Below are 19658 nucleotides of genomic sequence, written 5' to 3' on the forward strand. Positions count from 1 at the left end.
AATTCACCAGAGGAATTCCCGTCAGATTTGCCTCTCTGCAATCCACTCATGTGATGCCAAGGAGATATGGACAACTTGTTAGTTTAGACTCAGTATGAGCTTAGAGAATTAACTGAGGCTGATCATTGAGAAAGCAATAGTCAATTCAAGTCTTTATAAATGGATAAGTGAATAGCTTTTAAAATGCAGCAAACAGCTTGGATATATACTAACAATAGTTGGGGTGGGATGGATCTATTAAATAGGAGACTTTGATACTACAAGAGAAAGTAAAACGTATGTGCAAGTGCAATTTTTAACAAGGAGTGCTCTGGTGTCAAACATGACAATGGTGAATTCTTTAAATACTGGTCTCTCCATTAAAGTTACCAATGACTTTCCTACCATTCCACTGGTATGGAACAAAGCATCACCGGTGTTTTACATTAACAAAGACAGCCCAGCAGGAAGGAGAAGAAGGGTACATGGAAGGGGTTAGGGAACCAAAACCAGTGTCGGGGAAGGTTTTGAACTGGGGAAGCTGTAAGGAAAATGGCAATGCTGAAACATTGAAGGGACAACAAGTTCCAGAATTAAATTGGAATTAAAGAAGCAAGTAGCACTAATATTTTCTGCGGAACCATGATGTATTTTTCAAAAGTATGTTTTCTCTTTTTTTAGGAGAGTCATTTAAGTCCAGCGATCACTGGAGATTTTGTGGAGGACAAGTTGATGGAGAAGATTCCAGCCATCCCTTCAGAAGGAAAACTTGATGAAACCATTAATGAAGTCATAACTGATACCATAGTACAGGTTACACGAATAGATCCCACCCAAACTGGAGCCACTAGTCTCCCAGATGATCTGCCAAGTCAACTACTTGTGACAGAAACATTACTTAATGTCCCACTGGAAACATTCTTAGATAAAGAGACCACATCTGTGCCACCAACTAGTTCTAATGGAGGTGTGACTGAAAGTGGACACCAGATCAGTAGTCTGACATTTACAACCACGGTTGTAATGACTGGTGATCTCTTAGTTACAGAAGAGATTAGCATATCCACCTCTGTTTCATCTGATATGCAACAGATGACTATGGATGAAAACATAACTGGTGTCATAGTTTCTGCTACAGATCAGCCCGAATACATGGTAGAGACCAAACCAACAATTACTGAAGGAACCATCAGTGACATGGCTACCTCAACTGTACAGGTTGAACACATGCAGGAAACTGAACTACATTGGGAAATGGAAGAGGATGTTGCTACAGATAAGGTTATTGGTAGGGCTACATCTCCTCCAACTGCGCAATCTGAGCACAAAGAAGAAATAAAGGAGGATGTTACGCTGGATGAAAATTTAATTAGTACCACAGATTCTGCTGTACAGCCTGAACATTCCCATTCAGCTGCACAGGTTATCACCGAGGAGACAGAAGGCTTTGCTGCTCGGAACATCACAGAATCTCCTACTGCACAGCCAGTCAATCAGAATCTGTCCTTGGATGCACAGATTCAGCAACTAGCAGAACAACACCACAGCAATACATTGCCTCCTTACATAAAGGAAGCCCTTCCACACCAGGATGAAGAAAATGTGGAGTCAAACATTATTGAACAAGCACAGCAGTCCAGCGAAATCATTCACACTACAATCTATCCATTTATTTTCAATCAGGAGACAATATCTAATACTATGGCAGGAACTTCAATAGAAGATGACCAGGGCATCAGTATAACAATCCCTCCATCCCAGGAAACTACGAGTGACAATGGAATTGGATCAAAATTTGATGCAGGAGCAATTGATATCAGCATAATGCCAGGCTGGACATCATCACAAATTGGTATAAGTAAGGCAGAAGGTGAGTCTTTTATTTTGAGATATTGCATTTTCCACAAGGGAAACTGTTACACCAAAGATCCAGATAAAAGGTGAGCAACTGATTTCGACCATGAGAACCAGACCATACCAGCACAAGAATATACTAATACAACACTGTACTGGACTGTGCAATGCTAATACAGCACTATATGAGAAAATCACAAGCCAATACAAATCATACCACTGTCACACCATTTTGGAATAGGGCCAGACTCATATAGGAAAATCCCAGCACAGGATTAAACCAAGCGAGGAGCATACAAGCAGAGCACTAAACCACAGAAATCTAAATTAGCAGAAGACTATCAAATTAGTCCACAAACGTATCAGGAAGGTGCTACACCTGCAACAAATTAAATCAGCACAGGACCATACCCATATGGCACAAGACCAGTATTGAACAATTCCGTTACCTGGATATTTCAGTACTGTTCCTTGTGTAAAAGATCATGCTAGTCTAGGGCCATATCATACAAGACCACACTAATACAGGACTGACCAACACAACACCTCACTGGTGCCGGTTCCTTCCAGTACTGGATGGTACCACACAGGACCTCATCAAAACATAACCACATCATTAAAAAACTTTGCTTTATTGACCATTAGATGTGAACCTGGTACCTATCCCTAATTCCCTTGAGAAGGTGTGTGATGGCATATTGTCCACTTAGCTGGATGAATGACACTCAAAAAGTTTGACTCCAAACTAACATTCCCGAAAAGCAGCACAGCTGCATGAGTGCATAGCTGCTCCAAAAGTTGAACATGCTGATTGTGGGATTGAGTCCTGGTTTTAGGAAGTCACTGTCTCAGAAGCCTATGCAGCTAGTAAGAAAATTAGAAGGAATGCTGTACCCAGCAGAACAAACCAGCCTACTTGATTAACATCTCATCCACAACCTTAAACATTTCTCCATTTACAGTAGTGAATAGCATCTGCAAGGTTTACTGCAGAAACCCACCAAGCCTTCTTCAACAGCAGCTTGTAAACCCACAACCTATACCAGCTCAAAGGACAATGACAGCAGATACATGGAAACACCACCATTTGTAAGTTGTCTTTTAAGCCACACGTCATTCTAATTTGAAAAGATATCATTGTTCCTTCACTGGGACCTGTCAATATCCGAAAATGCACTCCCTAAGAGTATTGTGAGTTTACATATACCAGATGGATTGCAATGTTTCAAGAGGGTGCTACACTTCACCTCACAAAAAAGCAGCGTTCCAAAAGCTTTTGGTTTCAAATAAACCTGTTGGACCATAACCTTTGTCATGTGACTTCTGACCTTGTCCACCCCAATCCAACACCAGCATCTCCACATCATATTCCATAAGGAATTGAATTAAAGGTTCAAGAAGCACACCCATAACTTGCTCCCTCATACATCTGATGGTCATATGATATTTATTTATAACACAGTTGTACAATTGTGTTGAAATTTCTGAAATTAGTCAATTTGGAATTGATGTCCCAATTCTTATAGCAGGCATTGCATTAGGGTGTCTGATGTAATGGAGCTTGAACTGCGTAGCATGAAGCATCATAAGACAGCTCCTTGAGAATCTTGCAAGTGCATAAAGAAATACCTTTTGATGATAACACACTAATCACACACTGATGGAGAAGAAGACTTTGTGCTTAATGAGTACCCTTGTTTGATCTGGAGATACGCAGACCATCATGTATGTGCAGTCAATGATGGTCTGGTTGCATAGGAAACCAGCGAGAAATGCAAAGTTAAGCACCCACTCGATCTGACCAGTGTTGTTATAGGCAAGGTTCATATAATTTCTGGATTTGGTAAACAATCTATTAGCCAATTGTCTCATGCATTAACAGGTGGCTGAGTGAGAGACCCACAATATGTCTCTGACCAGGTTGATAGCAATTCCATAGCCACTAACACTTGACCAATAGGTTCAGCAGGAAGCCTGTAGCCTTTCGGGAGTCTGCCAATACTTGTTACCATTAGATGTGAGAACCTAAGCCAACAGGTAAAGGCCTGTGCTTGTTGACCTTGTTTTATGGGCAGTGCTTCTTGCAGGGTATACCTCGCTGTCCCTTCCCTCTCTATTGTCAAGTTGCAGATCTCTAACAGCAGCTTGTTACTGATCCTGCAGGCAATAATTTTCTGAGGTCTAATCAAAGGTAGCCAGTGTATTGCTGTCATTCCCAATATTTGTCACCACTCGCCACAACAATGTTAGCTTTCTGAGAGGTCTAGAGAACCAACACTCTGCCATGCAAATAGTGCCTTCAGAAAGTTAGATTTTTCAGCTGCACATTTTCTTGTTAACCTCCTACTGTTGCTGCTACTGATCATCATGTTATTTGCCTGTTCAGGTACATAGTTATTTGAAAATTGCATTACAGGTAGACAGGGTGGTTAAGACGGTGTTTAGCACACTTGGAGACATGTGGAATCAGAATTACCTTTATTGTCACATGTACTCACATGAGTACAGTGAAAAATGTACAAGTCACCACTCATTGTACCATCTTGGATACTAAGGTACCTAAGCACAGATAATTAAATTAGAAAAATTAGAAAAACAAAGAAATAAAAAGCTCCGCATTAGGTACAAAAATACAAAAACTCAGGAATAAATTAGAAAAAAAATTAAAAGTTCAAAATTCAATTCAAGCTTGGAGAACACAATGGGTACCTCTGAAAGTTTGAGAATTCAAGACTTCAGAAGAGCCCATTGTTTTATGCAGCAATGAATAATTCCGATTCACATAATAGCGTTTCAGGTTTGACCTGTACAAGACAAACTTAGCAGCAATTTCAAGAAGAATTCTGAGAAATGTCATTGGAGATAGGTTTCTCAACAGAGAGACCTAAGAAGGCAAACAAGCTGAAGAACTGCAGAATTACACTAAAGTATCAAAAGCTATAACCTGCAGTGCTATAAAATAAAATTAGAAAGGCCTACACTCTCTGCCAGAACTTGTTCAGCTCAGTCCACAGTGACCAAAACAGCTACACAAGCCATCACTGCAGCTAAATTTTAACCTCAGATTTTCAATCTTGGAATGAGAAAACATCAAACAATGACAACAGAATGAATTTGATTTTATCTTTATAAGTAGCTTTTTTCTGTACCTACGTTTTGTCTCTAGTTTGAGGTGCTAAAGTAATTTCTTTTACTTTAATAACCTACAACTGTGGTATTATGATATTTAAATCCCTTTTGAGGTAAAGACTTAGACTTTGCTGCCTTTTTAAAATTGAAACACTTAAAAAAAACTGAAACTGAAGTGGTGTCTTAAGGCTTAACAAATTTGCAGTGCAGTTAATGATATGGAGTGGTGACGGTGAAGGAGAGAGGATTGGTTGTGTTGCTCAGTGGAATTAACCAGCTGTTAAGCCAGGTATTACATCTGACAATCTCCAGGCAAGTATCTAACTAAGTGCTGCATTTCTAGCCCATATGTCTGCCCTGAGTTCAGTACCAGAGACTTACACAAAAGGTTTCAGTCCATCAGAAAATGAAAGTTTCTGAGCCGTTTCCACCTATGTACAAAAACATGACTTCTGAAGCATCCTGAGGTGCATCTCCTGACATATCTTCCACCTTGACAATCCAGAAGATGTAGGCCAATATTTGTGATGTATTTGTATTATACCTATAAATGTGCAAAGCCTAATGTTTTCTTTAAGCTCCAAGATTTTGGACATGTCTGAAAAAGCAAAATATAGGAACAGTGCATGATTAAAATTATCTAATCTGAATATTCCTTTCATTTCAGAATCTCGACGTCAATTTTTGACAGACCATCCATCTCCTCTTGACAGCTTAGGAGAAACAGCTGAAGAAAATGTTGCCACACCATTATTAACAAGTGACATCTCACAAGCCCAGATGTCAGCAACAGACAGTTTGACAGATCAAGAGCCCACTCCACTCAAATTTACAACACCAAAAACAACAACCACTCAACGTAGAAACTCATTAACAGGCTCTCCAGTTTCATCCCTGCCAGTAGCTGTTATGCTGCCAACCTCTGAACAGCTTCACTCTACAGGCAGGAGTCAGTTGGACGGTGAGACCAATATCTCTCCCAATGTGCTGCTCACAACTGCTGCTCCTCAGAATTCCAGTAATGAAACTACAGGTTTTGAAACAGGAGAAGAAGATATTAGAGATGAATTTATTATTGGGGATACAGAGACTGTAGGCAGCACAGACATACTGGATGGAGGTAAGCATAGTACTTCCTTCATCACATCTTCGCCTCCTCTGAAATATTTAACATCAAGCTCCTTGACGTCTGCTCCCTCTAAAGAACTGGTGGTGTTCTTCAGTTTACGAGTCACTAACATGTTGTTTTCTGAAGACCTTTTCAATAAGAGTTCCCCGGAATACAGGACACTGGAACAACAATTCCTTCAACTGGTAAGTGAATGGCTTTACAGTGTTTGGAATAATTTAGTCCTCCAGTATTTGGTTCTCTATTCTCAGGAGGCAGGTGGACATATGTGTAAGAATCCTTTTAAGAATTATGAATTTGCAATAATACATAGACTAACAAGTTACCAAAGTTTCATTCCATTTGGAGAATATATAACAAGTTGAAACATCACCATTTTGCACCATTGTCAAAAGTTAGATTTAGTTTCCCCACATGTGTATCTAAAGTCAATTGCTTTTGATACTTCCACATTGACCCAATGTAAAATGGTTGTATCTACATACTGGTCTGGGAATATATATGGGCAATGGCAACAATAGAAGCAGAGCAATGTCTACAGAGAATTTCACTTAGAAAAGTTCAATATGGTAGCCTAATCTCCCATACTCTGAAGTTCACTTGGATAACTTCCAACCACTTTCCTCCTTTAGTGCCCTTTAAAACCAAATTCTTAATTTATTTTTTTAAAGAACTACAACTACTGCATGTGAATCCCTTTAGGCATTTCACTATTATATACAATGTACAATGTTTACGCATATTTACACACCACAATATTCATGTAGTTTTACACTTGCAATTTCATTCAGACAATTTCCGAAGTACAGTGCCCTCATCATACACACCTTCATCTAGTCATCTTCCATGAAATATCAGCACAGACTTTAATGATGGAAACAAATACAATATGCAATCGAGAGTATCAAGGTTAATCGATAGTCCATCAGACCTCAGTATGCCTGGATAATATCCCAAGTCTATTGTTCTGTACATACTTCTACACAACTTGCAAACTGATTTAATAATTTGCATTATAAACAGAAATGAAACTGGCAACTATGTAAGGAAGGTTGTTAGGTTTTCAAACATTAAGCATCAATGATATGTTTCAGGATGAAAGATACCTGGCCAGCAAAATTTATTGTACAAAATGTGAAAAGTAAATTGACTAAATCTAGTCCATTGTGAGAAAGTTTTGAACCAATAAAGTCATTGTAAAAATGTTAACAAGGCTAATCAAGTGTATTGAAATGCAATTGATTATAAATTAATCAGATGAATTTAAGCTCCACAAACTGATTACTAATAAAGCCAAATGTGATATGCAAGTTGTAGTTAAAATAATAGCTAGATAACTGAATATTAAGATATCAGAATTATCTGGAGAAGCACAATGAGATGAACATATATGCAATGGAGAAAACAAAATGGGGAGGAGACATACACCTGGTATTAAAATAAAGTCAGGATGATCATAAATGTAACTAGGTCCAGGCTGTTCTAACACTCTCTGATGCAGCAACTATCTGTAGTCCAGCACCCATCAAACTTCCCTTTCTCCCTGTTATAATGTCTAGTGGCCTGCTCTGACCTTTATTCATACTACTTTTTAGTTAGACTTTATTCAGTTTCAGTACTGTCTTTTTATATCCAAAATCATTCATCTATTTGTTATGTGATTGATTAAAGTCAAGCTGAATTATTTTCTTTTGAAGTGTTTGTGCATTGAATATACATGATCTCCCATATGCCAGCAAATTCTGTGATCTGGCAAAAGCCTAATCCCGAGACTCCCAGATTAAGAAGGAACAAGATGTATTTTAATTTAAATTATGATTTGCTACAGAAAGAAAACAAAATTACCAATGCTTGACATTGTTTTCATCAATGTGTTGCTGGAAAAGTGCAGCAGGTCAGGCAGCATCCAGGGAACAGGAAATCGACGTTTTGGGCATAAGCCCTTCTTCAGGAATGAGGAAGGTTTGTCCAGCAGGCTAAGATAAAAGGTAGGGAGGAGGGCTTTCCTGAAGAAGGGCTTATGCCCGAAACGTCGATTCTCCTGTTCCCTGGATGCTGCCTGACCTGCTGCGCTTTTCCAGCAACACATTTTCAGCTCTAATCTCCAGCATCTGCAGACCTCACTTTCTCCTCATTGTTTTCATCAATCCATGGGCCATAGATGCCTCTGCCCTTAAAAGTATTGGTAGCAGAGACTGCAGCATTGTCCTTATGAGTCAAAGACTCTTCTCATTCTGAGGACTCCTTCCACTGTGTAGTGTGGCATTACAACAATACTAAATGGAACAAATGCAGAACAAATTGGGCATCTTGAAAATAAGCATCCTTGAGGCATTATGGGCCATCAGCAACAGTAGAATTTCACCACAATTTGTATGTTCTTGGCCAGAATAGTCCTCACTTTAACATTACTACCAAACAAGGGAACATGCAGCACTAGGCATAACTAAAAGTAAGGTGCCACCTAGTGAAGATACAACACAGGGTTGTTTGCATGCTAGCTATTGGTCCACCCAAGCAATTCCACAACTAATGGAACATATGGAAGCACTTCAATCCTTCCAACTAGAGACGGAGGCTCCAAAACATGTCCATCTTTGACAATGGAAGTGTCTTTAGCATAGCTGTGCTGGGAAAGGCTCACAACCGTGTTCAGTCAGCAGATGATCTATCATTAAGAAGACATCAGGATCACAATGTAAGTCTTTAACAAATTTGATTCAGTCCATGTTATATCAAAAAATGACTGAACACTTTGGATATAGCAAAAGCTATGAGCCCTAACAACATCACAACTGTGGTGCACCAGAATTATCTATAGCCATAACCAGATAGATCCAGTACAGAGACAGCTGTGACATCTATTTGACAGGGTGGGAAATTGATGCAGTATTTCTTGTCCACAGGAAACAGAACATATTCAGTTACCATAATGTGATATCAGCCTACTTTTAGTCATTAGCAGAATGACAAGATGTGCTGTCAACAGTGCTGTCAAGTGGCACTTACTCAGCAATAAATTACTCACTGATGCTCAGTTCAGGTTCTACTGGAACACTTGACTTCAGACTTCATTTCAGCCTTGATTCAATAAAGTAGAAGTTGTTGAAAAAGTTCAGCAGGTCTGGCAGCATCTGTGAAGAGAAATCAGAGTTAACATTTTGGTTCCAATGATCCCTTCCTCAGAATTAATGGCAGCTAGGAAAATGGTGGTTTATATGCAGAAGGTAGGGTGGGGGGAGGGGTAAGGAATAAACAATAGGTGGGTATGGGGCCCAAAAGAGAGAGAAGAACAGTTGGACAGGCAAAAGAGTGAATAACAATCTGACTAAGAGAGTGAATAGCTGTTACTGGAGACTGTTAGTGGCTAACAATAGGCAGTATAATGGTAGACTCCATGATATCAAGGCCTGGTGTGTGGGGTTGGGGGCTAGGACATGGGACAGCTCATGCCCTAAAATTATTGAACTTGAATTAAGTCCAGAAGGCAGCAGGGTCCTCAAGCGGAAAATGAGGTATTGTTCTTCCAGCTTGTGCAGAGCCTTGCTGAAACACTGCAGCAAGCCTGAGAGATATGTCGGCCAAGGAACAGGGTGATGTATTAAAGTGGCAGGCAACTGGAAGCTCAGGGTCTTTTCTGCGAACAGAATGTAGATATTCTACTAAGCGGTCACCCAATCCATGCTTCAATTCCCCAATGTGGAGGAGACCACATAGAGCAGGGAATGTAGTGGACTAGATTGTGTGAAGTGCACGTCAAGTGCTGCTTCACCTGGAAGGTATGTTTGGGGCTTTGGATACTGAGGAGGAAGGAGGATAATGGGCAGGTGTTACACCTTTGGCGATTGCAGGGGAGGGGCATAAAATAGTATTTGACCGAACTTGTTGTCTGGAGTCCTTTATAAGATTAAAGTCAATGGAAAAAAAGAAAGATAGTTGTATGTTGGAGGCCAATTCAAAGATATATTGTAGGAATTCCTCAGGGTAGCATCCTAGACCTATCCATCTTCAGTTGCTTCATCCCAGAAAGAAAAGCCAGTAAAACACATTGGTCTGACAACATAGAGCTCCAGTATGTTTATTTCCAAATATTATTGTTCTTTTACTGGTTTTACACACAAATCATCCTTTGTGTAGCGAATTTGCCACTCATGTCTTTTTTAAATCTGTTTCCTCTCACCTTAAAAATATGCCCCCTAGATCGAAATCCCCCATCCTAGAGAAAAGACACCTACCATTAACCCTATCTATGATCCAGGATAACGCATACCACTTGATCAGCATCCCACCCAACAAGTTAAACATTTACTTGTTTGAATACCACCACATTATGGCTCTACTAACCAGCCAATCGTCAGAGCTCCTTCTATCAGCACTTTTCAAATGAGTGACCTCTACAAATCTTTGGATGTCAAGAACAGCAGCCACATAAGAACCTCACTATCTGCAATTTTCCCTCCAAATCAAAATCAGGCTAACTTGGAACTTTATCATCATTTCTTCACTGCTGCTGAGTCAAAAAGCTGGAACAATCTCCCTAACAGCATTGTGGGTGCACCTGTACGAAATAGATTGCAGCAGTTCATAAACACAGTTCACCACAGACTTCTCTAGGGGCAGCACGTTGGCACAGTGATTAGAACTGCTACCTCACAGCACCAGGGCTGCGGTTGACGGTCTGTGTGGAGTTTGCACATTCTCCCCTTGTCTGCGTGGGTGTGGTCTGGATTCCTCCCACACTCCAAAGATATGCAGGTTAGATGAATTGGCCATGCTAAATTGCCCATAGTGTTAGGTGCATTAGTCAGAGGGAAATGGGTCTGGGTGGGTACTGTTCCGACGGTTGGTGTGGGCTTGTGGGGCTAAATGGCCTGTTTTCATACTGTAGGGAAACTAATCATAACTAGTGAAGGGTAGTAAATAACATCCCAAAATGAGTAAATTAAGAAAAGCTTTTAAATTGAGTTATTTAAAACAGTAATGTGATTCAGTAGAAGATAAATCAAGCAAATATTCCCTGTAGGGCAGAAATTTCAGAATTAAGGGGTATAATCTGAAAACCAGAACTTGGCCATTCAGGGGTGAAATCAGGAAGCACTTCTTTACACAAAGATCAATCAAAAGCAAGAGCCCTCACACCAATAAGACTAAATGTTTAATCAATTTTAAAAACTTAGAATATTGAGATGGATAGATTTTGTTGTTGAAAGGCATCAAAGAATTTGAAGAAATGGGTAAGTGAGTTTGAAAACTGCAATGTTCTGATTGACAGAACAGACTCAAGGGCCGAATGACCTTTGCCTGTTCTTACTGAAGATTGTATACTGAGGAAGGAACACACAACTTATATTTATGATTATTCACGTTCCTCAGTAGATTTAATAGATTGGGAGATTAGGTGTCAGCACCTTGGAAGGAACTGCCACAAGTGTGCAAATTGTTTGGTATGCAAATCCAGCTGCAAGCACATTTATCATCATAACACAAGGATTTTTCTTATTTAATCAAGTCTATTACTACGCAGACTAATTATTTGAGCCTATCCAAAATTTCAAGCAATTGTATGTAACATATTTCCACTTAGACAACGGCAATACAGTTATCCTATAAATTGTAAGATGACTTGATCTATAAGAGGATATCAACTTCACATTGACAGATATCCTACGTTTGAGTCCTGAGACTGTCAGCTGTATTTGATATATTTGGCTTCTAACTAATAATGCATACCCATTGGGGAAGATTGGTATTGTGCATTCAAATCTCTCACAACAAATGTGGAATAGTGGAGGACAATTTAGACAGAAACCAGTCAAGAATGGAAAGTAAGTGTGGGATCACTTAAAATAAAGGCAGCAACTGTAGTCTTATGACCTTACTACCATAACCTGATATTGACCTGTCTTTTGAACAGGCAAACAGTTTGGCCTGGGACACATACACACACACACAGACACACGCACAGTCTTTTGGGATAGCAATATTAGTAAAAGGTTTAAGGAGGAAAGCAAGGACAGTTTCTTCATTAAGTTACACCAACTGTGAGTGTCTGACATGACAGGTGAATCTGCCAATTTCAAAAAAGACTGAGGCAAGTAAAGATTTACAAGTTTTAAGTTTAGATTTCCATACAGACCAAAAGTTCTTCCTGATTACATAATGAGGCTCCCTTTGTGCACAACTTGTCCCTCTTTTCCCAAAGATAAGCATTCCCTCCATTACTTTGCTGATTGTCAGAGGTTCCTGCTGGTCCTTAGCTGGAGAATAGTGCTCTCCAAATTCTTGCTTTCCTCACTAATCAAATAAACTGAGTTGAAATTTCAGGTCCCACTGGACAGGTTCTGATTTTGGAGGTAGAACACAGACTACAAGCACTATGAGGGATACACCAGTGAATGGATTTGGTCAAGTGCAGTGAGCCCTAAGGAATAAGCTGTGCCCATGTAAGTGAGTGGTGTAGAGTGAGACTTTACCATTGGCATAGTACGGGTTGTGAGGAGAGTGGGCAAATGTAATGGACAATCCAAGTGATCCTCACCTCACTGCATGGGCATAGAAGTAGGTTGTCACTGACAACAAGAAATCATGTTTCAGATTTTGGGTCTAGTCATGTTGAGGAGCAACACTTCTGCAGGAAGGGCTGACCTCTTTCAACAGGAGGGTCTAGGAGAGAAACACACAGGATAGAATATAATGATATCATCAGTATAGTCTGTCCTAGAAAATGTGGTGCTATACCTGGAGATAATTGAGAACTAGTGATGGAGGAGATGGCAATTCTCCAGGGAAATGCTCTCTGAGATTTCTGATCTCATCACCAAAGACCTCACATCTCACAACACAGCACAATCCTGCCAGTAGCATCAAAAACATTGCAGTCTTGAACATTTTTGCTTCTGATTTTCTACAAGATCAGCTCTAGACTTTGGTTGCATCTTACAAATGCATGCAAACCACTGTGTCTCATTGGTCATTGACATCCTACTTGCCAGAATTGGACCACGCATTCATTTCCAGATACTCAGTGCCTTGCTGGCTCTAAAAGCAGGGGGTTCCACTTCCAACATTGCACTTGCGGGGAATACAGAGAATCATTTCTTTAATCTATGCAACTATTAATATCTCCACAGGAAGGCCTTCCATTCCCTCAATGTCCAATAAGTCCATGATCACAACAAGAGCTTCCAACATGTATGCACTAATTTTCTGGCAGCTAACATTATTGTCTTATCAGTCTATGCTGGTACAGCTCTTTACTTCAAGCCGCAACTTCTGCTAGTGGTTCTGAGGGGATAAGGGAAACTCCTTGAAGAGATGCCTACTCATTCCATTACAAGAGGCAAAGTTACATGAGTAGAGGTAATGCAATCAAAGCCATTTACTCACTTCGAGCAGTACTGAACTGGCCATCTGTTTTCTGAAGGTATGGTTCATATGCTTGGTTGGTTAGGTGGCACACTGCAACTTTCTCCTGTAAGGTTCTCACCCATTGTGATGCTCTGCTGCACTCTCCATAACATGATCCTGCAGAATGTTGCAGAGTGCATAAAAGGTACAACCCTGCAAGGACACAACTCATTGGAGAAAGAGGAGCAGGACATGGAGGAGGAGGAGGCAGTGATAGATAACTACGCAGGGTGGTGGCTAGGCCTGCCCTGAGGCTTGAAACCCTGATCAGGATGCCATCAACATCAGAAATCATCTGATTCAAGCCACTGAGCTCCTGTAACCCAGGATGAGCAGCATTGACTGCAACTCTCTCTGAGCCAAAAAGGATGGTGCCAACACTACCATTGCAAATACAGACTGGCACACATAAAGTGTCACCACAAACCAAGGGTGCACAACCGCCCAGATGTTTCACTGTCACCTTTGATGTACAGCTCCTCTCCTTCACCACTTTATGCATTTGTTCTTATTCCACCATTAAGAAAGGGAGTTTCACATGTATTCCAATCCATTTGCGAAAGTGCTCTGATTCTCAAGCCCACTGTTCCTGGGTTTGCCACAGCATTTAATAATTTAATCAAGGCATGAAAATCGCTAATTAATCTGTCTGTTGGAATCAAGTTAACAGGAAATAGTGAGCAGCTTGCTGTACTTAACACAAACTATTCTTTATTATAAATAGGTAAATTCTAATCACGACTAAATAGCTAGGAACTATCAAGATACTAGTTAAAACTTTAACCTCCTATTTAAAAGCCCTGCATGCTCATAGATATAGATAGACACAAATGAGTAAAAACATTGATTTATTGGGTGGAGGGTATTCAAAAGCACAGTCCACAGAGCTAGAACATAGAACATAGAACAGTGCAATAACTGGCCATTCGGCCATGGTGTTGTGCCGGACATAACACCAAATTAAACTAATCATTTCTGCCTGCACTTAGCCAAAATTCCTCCATTCCTTGTATATTCTTGTGCATACCTAAAAGCAGCTTAAATGCCCCTAACATATCTGCCTCCACCACCACCACACTAGCAGCATATTCCAGACATCTGCCACTCTCTGTGTAAAAAGACTTGCCCCGTCTCACCATAAATGTATGCTCCCTAATATTAGACACTTCAACTCTGGGAAAAAGATTCTGATCATCAACCCTATCTATGCATCTCATAATTTTATAAACTTCTATCAAGCCTCTCCTCAACCTCTGCCATTCCAAAGAAAACAACTTTAATTTTTCTAGCCTCTCCTTAAAGCTCATACTCTCTAATCCAATTCATTGAGTTCACTGAGATGTTCTTTTGACTCACCAGCACGTCTATTTTCCCTTTCTCTAGGTTCTTTCGTGACTTTCAGGGGGCACAAGCAATTGATACATGAACTACAAAGTTTCTTAGTTTACTGGTTAATAGCAACAGCTTACAGCAACTGGTAGGAGAAAACAACTGGTTTCTCCTGGCTGTACCTACTTTTACTGTACAGAGGGAGAGAGAGAGAAATTACCTGCCGTTCCAGCAGTCTGAAGGCTTCTCAGTAAATCAGTCAGACTCATGAGCTGTTTATTGAAATCCCCCATACAGAGTACTTTTTGAGCCCTTTCTACCCTTAGTGCTGCACAGATTTATCAATCGAGGGTAGGTGGTATATAGTAGTCAGCAGGAAGTTTCTTTATCTGTGTCTGACCTGATGCTATGAGACTTCACAATGTTCGGAATCAATGTTGAAGACTCTTAAGGCAGTTGCCTTCCCTTTGTATACCAATGTGCTACCACCTCTGGTGGGACTGTCATTCCAGCCAGAGAAAGTGAGGACTGCAGATACTGGAGATCAGAGCCGAAAAGTGTGGCACTGGAAAAGCACAGCAGGTCAGGCAGCGTTCGAGGAACAGGAGTATCGCCCCTTCACCAAGGGCTTATGCCAATCAACATGTCCAGAGATGTTACTACACACCTCTGCTACAGGTCAGGCTTGAACCAGACCCTCCTGGTCATAGGAAGACTTGCTATTGCTGTACCACAGGAGCCCATAAGTGATAGAGGTCACAGGTTTGAAAGACCACCAACCTACATCCAAGTCAATTAAGGAGTGCCCATGTGAAATGTGAGCCCACTGGCTGATCTCTACCAACCAGTCCTCACCCAACCATTTCTGGAAATGATTCTGACATCTTCTATCCCAAGAGGTGAGTCCGATCCAATTGTCTGTTAGGAGTCCATGATGTTTATTGAAATAATGTTGGATATCCATTGCCCAATTTATGGATTGCCTTTACCATGAAGATGCCATTTAATCTCCCAATTACAGAATTATATCTGACCAAAATAAATGAGGAAAACAAAAAATAGAAAAAGAAAGCTACACTCATAGAGTGCATCCTACATCCTCAGGTCATGCTGAACCCTGTATGGTAGGATTTATTTTTTTCTGAAAATGTTGCTATTGTTGTAATGTAGGAACCCCAGCAGTTAGATTGTTCATGAGCAGGTTGACACAATGAACAAGTAACTGTTTTTTTTCAGTTCTATTCATTATGGGATAAATGTTAACCAGAACACCCCTTCACCATCATATCCAGTTTTTGAATGTTATGAAATATTTTACACCCAGCTAAGTGGACTGCTGAGGCTTCAGTTTAAACCTTCATAGCAGTTTCCACATTGCAAGTCTGCTAAAGAACTGTATTGGATATTTCAACCTAAAGCATGTATTGAAGTCTGTCAAGAATGATGTGAACCCATGACCATCTAGCAATCTGCTACCACTAATGGATAAAATAGTAAATATCCTGGAAAATACCAGTTAAGTGGAATTGGGATAGACTTATTTGAAGGTAATGATTTTTCTTTGTCTTTGTAGTTGTTACCATACTTGCAGACCAATCTGACTGGATTTAGACAACTGGAGATTTTGAATTTTCGGAATGGCAGTATTGTTGTAAACAGCAAGATGAAGTTTGCCAAGTCTGTGCCATACAACGTCACCCAAGCAGTCTACTGTGTCTTGGAAGACTTCTGTAATGCAGCAGCCCAAAGGAATAACCTGGAAATCGACAGATATTCTCTGGATGTGGAACCAGGTAAATGTGTAACCATCGATTCAGATTTTCTGCTGGGAGGCTAAATTTTGAAAGGGCTCAAAAAACTGGAGGCAAACAGAATGTATGTTACGTTTTCAGTGTATAGGTTAATAATTAATGATCTTTAAAATCCCAAGCCTACAGTTCATGGAAGCAGTGAAATCAAAGTGCTTACTACTAACCTCAAAGCCCCATAAAATCTCTGCCACATGGATTTCACCTTTTTTTGATGTTACATTAATTGAGGCGGAAAATCAAGGAAATCCCCACACACACAGCAACATTGATGTCATCAAGCAAGTGAAGCAGCCAATCATGGTGAAGACTTCTTAATCCGTGTCTAGGAAATAAATTGCACTGATTATTTTTCATTTTTTTCTAAATATTACATAAAGCAAAATAAAGATTGAAACAGACACACGGGAACAAGATAAAAATTGAAATATCAAATTAAAATAATCTTATCACAAGCCTATGCAGTTTTTGTCGCAATGTAGAAATTTGTTAGCCACAAATACAGATTAACTTTTTTCAGAACTATTATTGCATTAATATACCACTTAAACCCTCATTACACCTCATTTAAAAGAAGCATAAATTTTGAGGGCATTTTTTAACGGAAGTATTACTATTAACAGAGGCACATTACGTCTGTAGTACAATATGGGGACTTAACACCATATCTTTTGAAGAAACAGGAAATTCCTGGCACCAACTTCTGGATAATTGGATTTAATTTTATATATATATGCAGATGGCAGATATTTCTGTCAATTTCACAGTTGCAATTAAACAAGCACTAATATTTTCAACATCAGTATAATCACCATGAATATAACAATAAACTCTGGGCCCATATGCAGATGTCCATGAACTAAATGGACTGAGGTACTGCTAGTTGTTACTATTTAACATATAAGTGTGTCAACTGGTATAACAAGAGGTATCATTGAAAGAATCATGTACCAAAATTTGTCAAATTTAGTTTAAGCGATGCAGTGTATTTGAGAACGTCCCTATCCATAGCACAGCAGTATATCTGATAAAGCAATTGTCAAACTCAAATTACAAGTTGCAAAATACCAACATTTTAATCTCCCACTAGTGTAGTCATCACAATAAAGTCCGTATTTAAATATGTAAGGATACTAGGCCAACATCCGCACAAGGGTCATCACATTGCAAGATGTTCTGAAGTGTATGGGAATCAATGATTATTCTTCAGGAGACTGCTGTTAACGAGGCTGGAGAAAAACACGGAGACATAAATAAAGAGCTGTTCCTTTTTCTTCTTTTGGAATAATTTTATTTGAGTTATTAAAATATTGGAGAAGACAACTAAGTTTGTTTGGCTTACAGTTAAAATTTGTCAAAAAAGATTCTATTTGTTTCTCAGTTGCCATGGAAATGCAAGGAACAGTGAAGATGGGAATGTCTGGTGACCTGGAGATAATTTGGGGGATGGGTGGTGGGGTGCAATAGGATTGGGTTGTGGCTCTTAAAGGTGCTTCATAATTTCAAGGAAGCATTTAGGAATACATCCACTTAGCGTTGGTGACCTTTATCTGTGAAGTTGTCATCAGTAATGTCCCTGATTATAGTTTGAAAATATGTGTTTATTTAAAATGTTTCCAATAGTTGGATTAATCTGGAATCTCATTTCAGCTGATCAAGCCGATGCATGTAAGTTCCAAGCATGTAATGAATTTTCTGAGTGTCGTGTCAACAAACAGACCGAAGAAGCTGAGTGTGTGTGCTACCCTGGTTATATCAGTGTGGATGGACTGCCCTGCCAGAGCATCTGCAACCTCAGACCAAACTATTGCCTCAACAATGGCAGATGTGAAATAGATCCAGAGAAGGGAGCTGTGTGCAGGTTTGTGACATTGGGGAAAGGCTTGATGAGAAAAGTATATAAATAAAACAAATGTTGTCCAGTTCTTAACATCATGAATGTTACGAATTGTTTTGCACTTTGTTGTTCATTCAAGCAAAAGATTTACACCAGAATAAAGCGTTTTGATATATCATTGTCACATAAGATTGTTCTCAGAATATGACAACTCTAGTGCTTTTATAGCTATAACATCCAGACCCTCCCTCAACATGACTAAGATTGAACTCACATTTATCCAACACTTCTTTCTATGAAATTACTGATCCCATCCGAATAACTTTTTCACTGACTTTGAAGGATTACAAAGAGTCACATATGTATTCTTTTGCTGCTAATTGCTTTTTCATGCCTAATAGTTTCCTCCCTAGCAACAACTCTCATTAGTGAATTCCAACTTCATCTAGGTCCTGAATATCCAACTTGTCTAGTTACCTGAAGCAAACTGAAAATGAAGACAAGAATAGATTGTTTAATCTGAAGACAAAAATATATTGTTCAATCAAATAAAAAGTTACTTCCAAAATCTGAGCATTGTGATCATCTCTCTTCAATTTGTCCTTCTTCTGTACTGTCAATCTGAAACATAAAAATGATCCAAATTGTCTGGTCTCCTGATTGTCAGAGTCGGGATATATGACCAAGATGGATGTCAAGGTCCAATGGAAGTCCCATTGTGCTGACCTCAGTGGAAATTGTGGAGAAAGTCTGATGCTCTGTTCAAGCAATTCTGACAGACTTAGCTGAATAGTTAACTCTGAAATGTTAAACAGAAAACACATATTCTGTCTCCTGGATAACTACACAACTGACTTCCCAATCACTCACATTGACCCACTGACTACCAATGTACCCCTGACTACCCTCCTAATCCAACATGACTAAACTCCCCAACCATCTGACTATCATTTCAACTTACCTCAATCACTCCCCCAACCCACCCACCCACTGAAATATCTACCAACCTCATTCACCTTGCCACCTCACCCATATGCCACTCTGACTGTCATTCTGTCCACCCATTACACCACTCACCTGCCATCTCATCCGCTTAATATTTCACTCAGCCTAGTCACCTGCCCACTTACCTCAACACCTGTCCTCCCATCATATTAATTCATTCACTCATTCACCCATTCATACA

At 39.7% G+C, this 19658-nt stretch overlaps 1 protein-coding gene across 2 annotated transcripts in view; it reads left to right on the forward strand.

The window, feature by feature from the left end:
- impg1a (interphotoreceptor matrix proteoglycan 1a) overlaps positions 1–19658 on the forward strand; it is a 141462-nt gene that overhangs the window by 93853 nt on the left and 27951 nt on the right. For both annotated transcript variants that reach the window (XM_043696237.2, XM_043696238.2), the window contains exons 11-14: positions 661–1849; positions 5630–6276; positions 16401–16620; positions 18286–18496. In XM_043696237.2, coding sequence (XP_043552172.2) covers positions 661–1849; positions 5630–6276; positions 16401–16620; positions 18286–18496 — 2267 coding nt within the window. The remainder of the gene's footprint in view (positions 1–660; positions 1850–5629; positions 6277–16400; positions 16621–18285; positions 18497–19658) is intronic.

This window comes from Chiloscyllium plagiosum, unplaced genomic scaffold, assembly GCF_037043375.1.
Source record: "Chiloscyllium plagiosum isolate Xiang-an unplaced genomic scaffold, Cpla_swu_hap1 HiC_scaffold_10, whole genome shotgun sequence".
Taxonomy (NCBI): Eukaryota; Metazoa; Chordata; class Chondrichthyes; order Orectolobiformes; family Hemiscylliidae; genus Chiloscyllium; species Chiloscyllium plagiosum.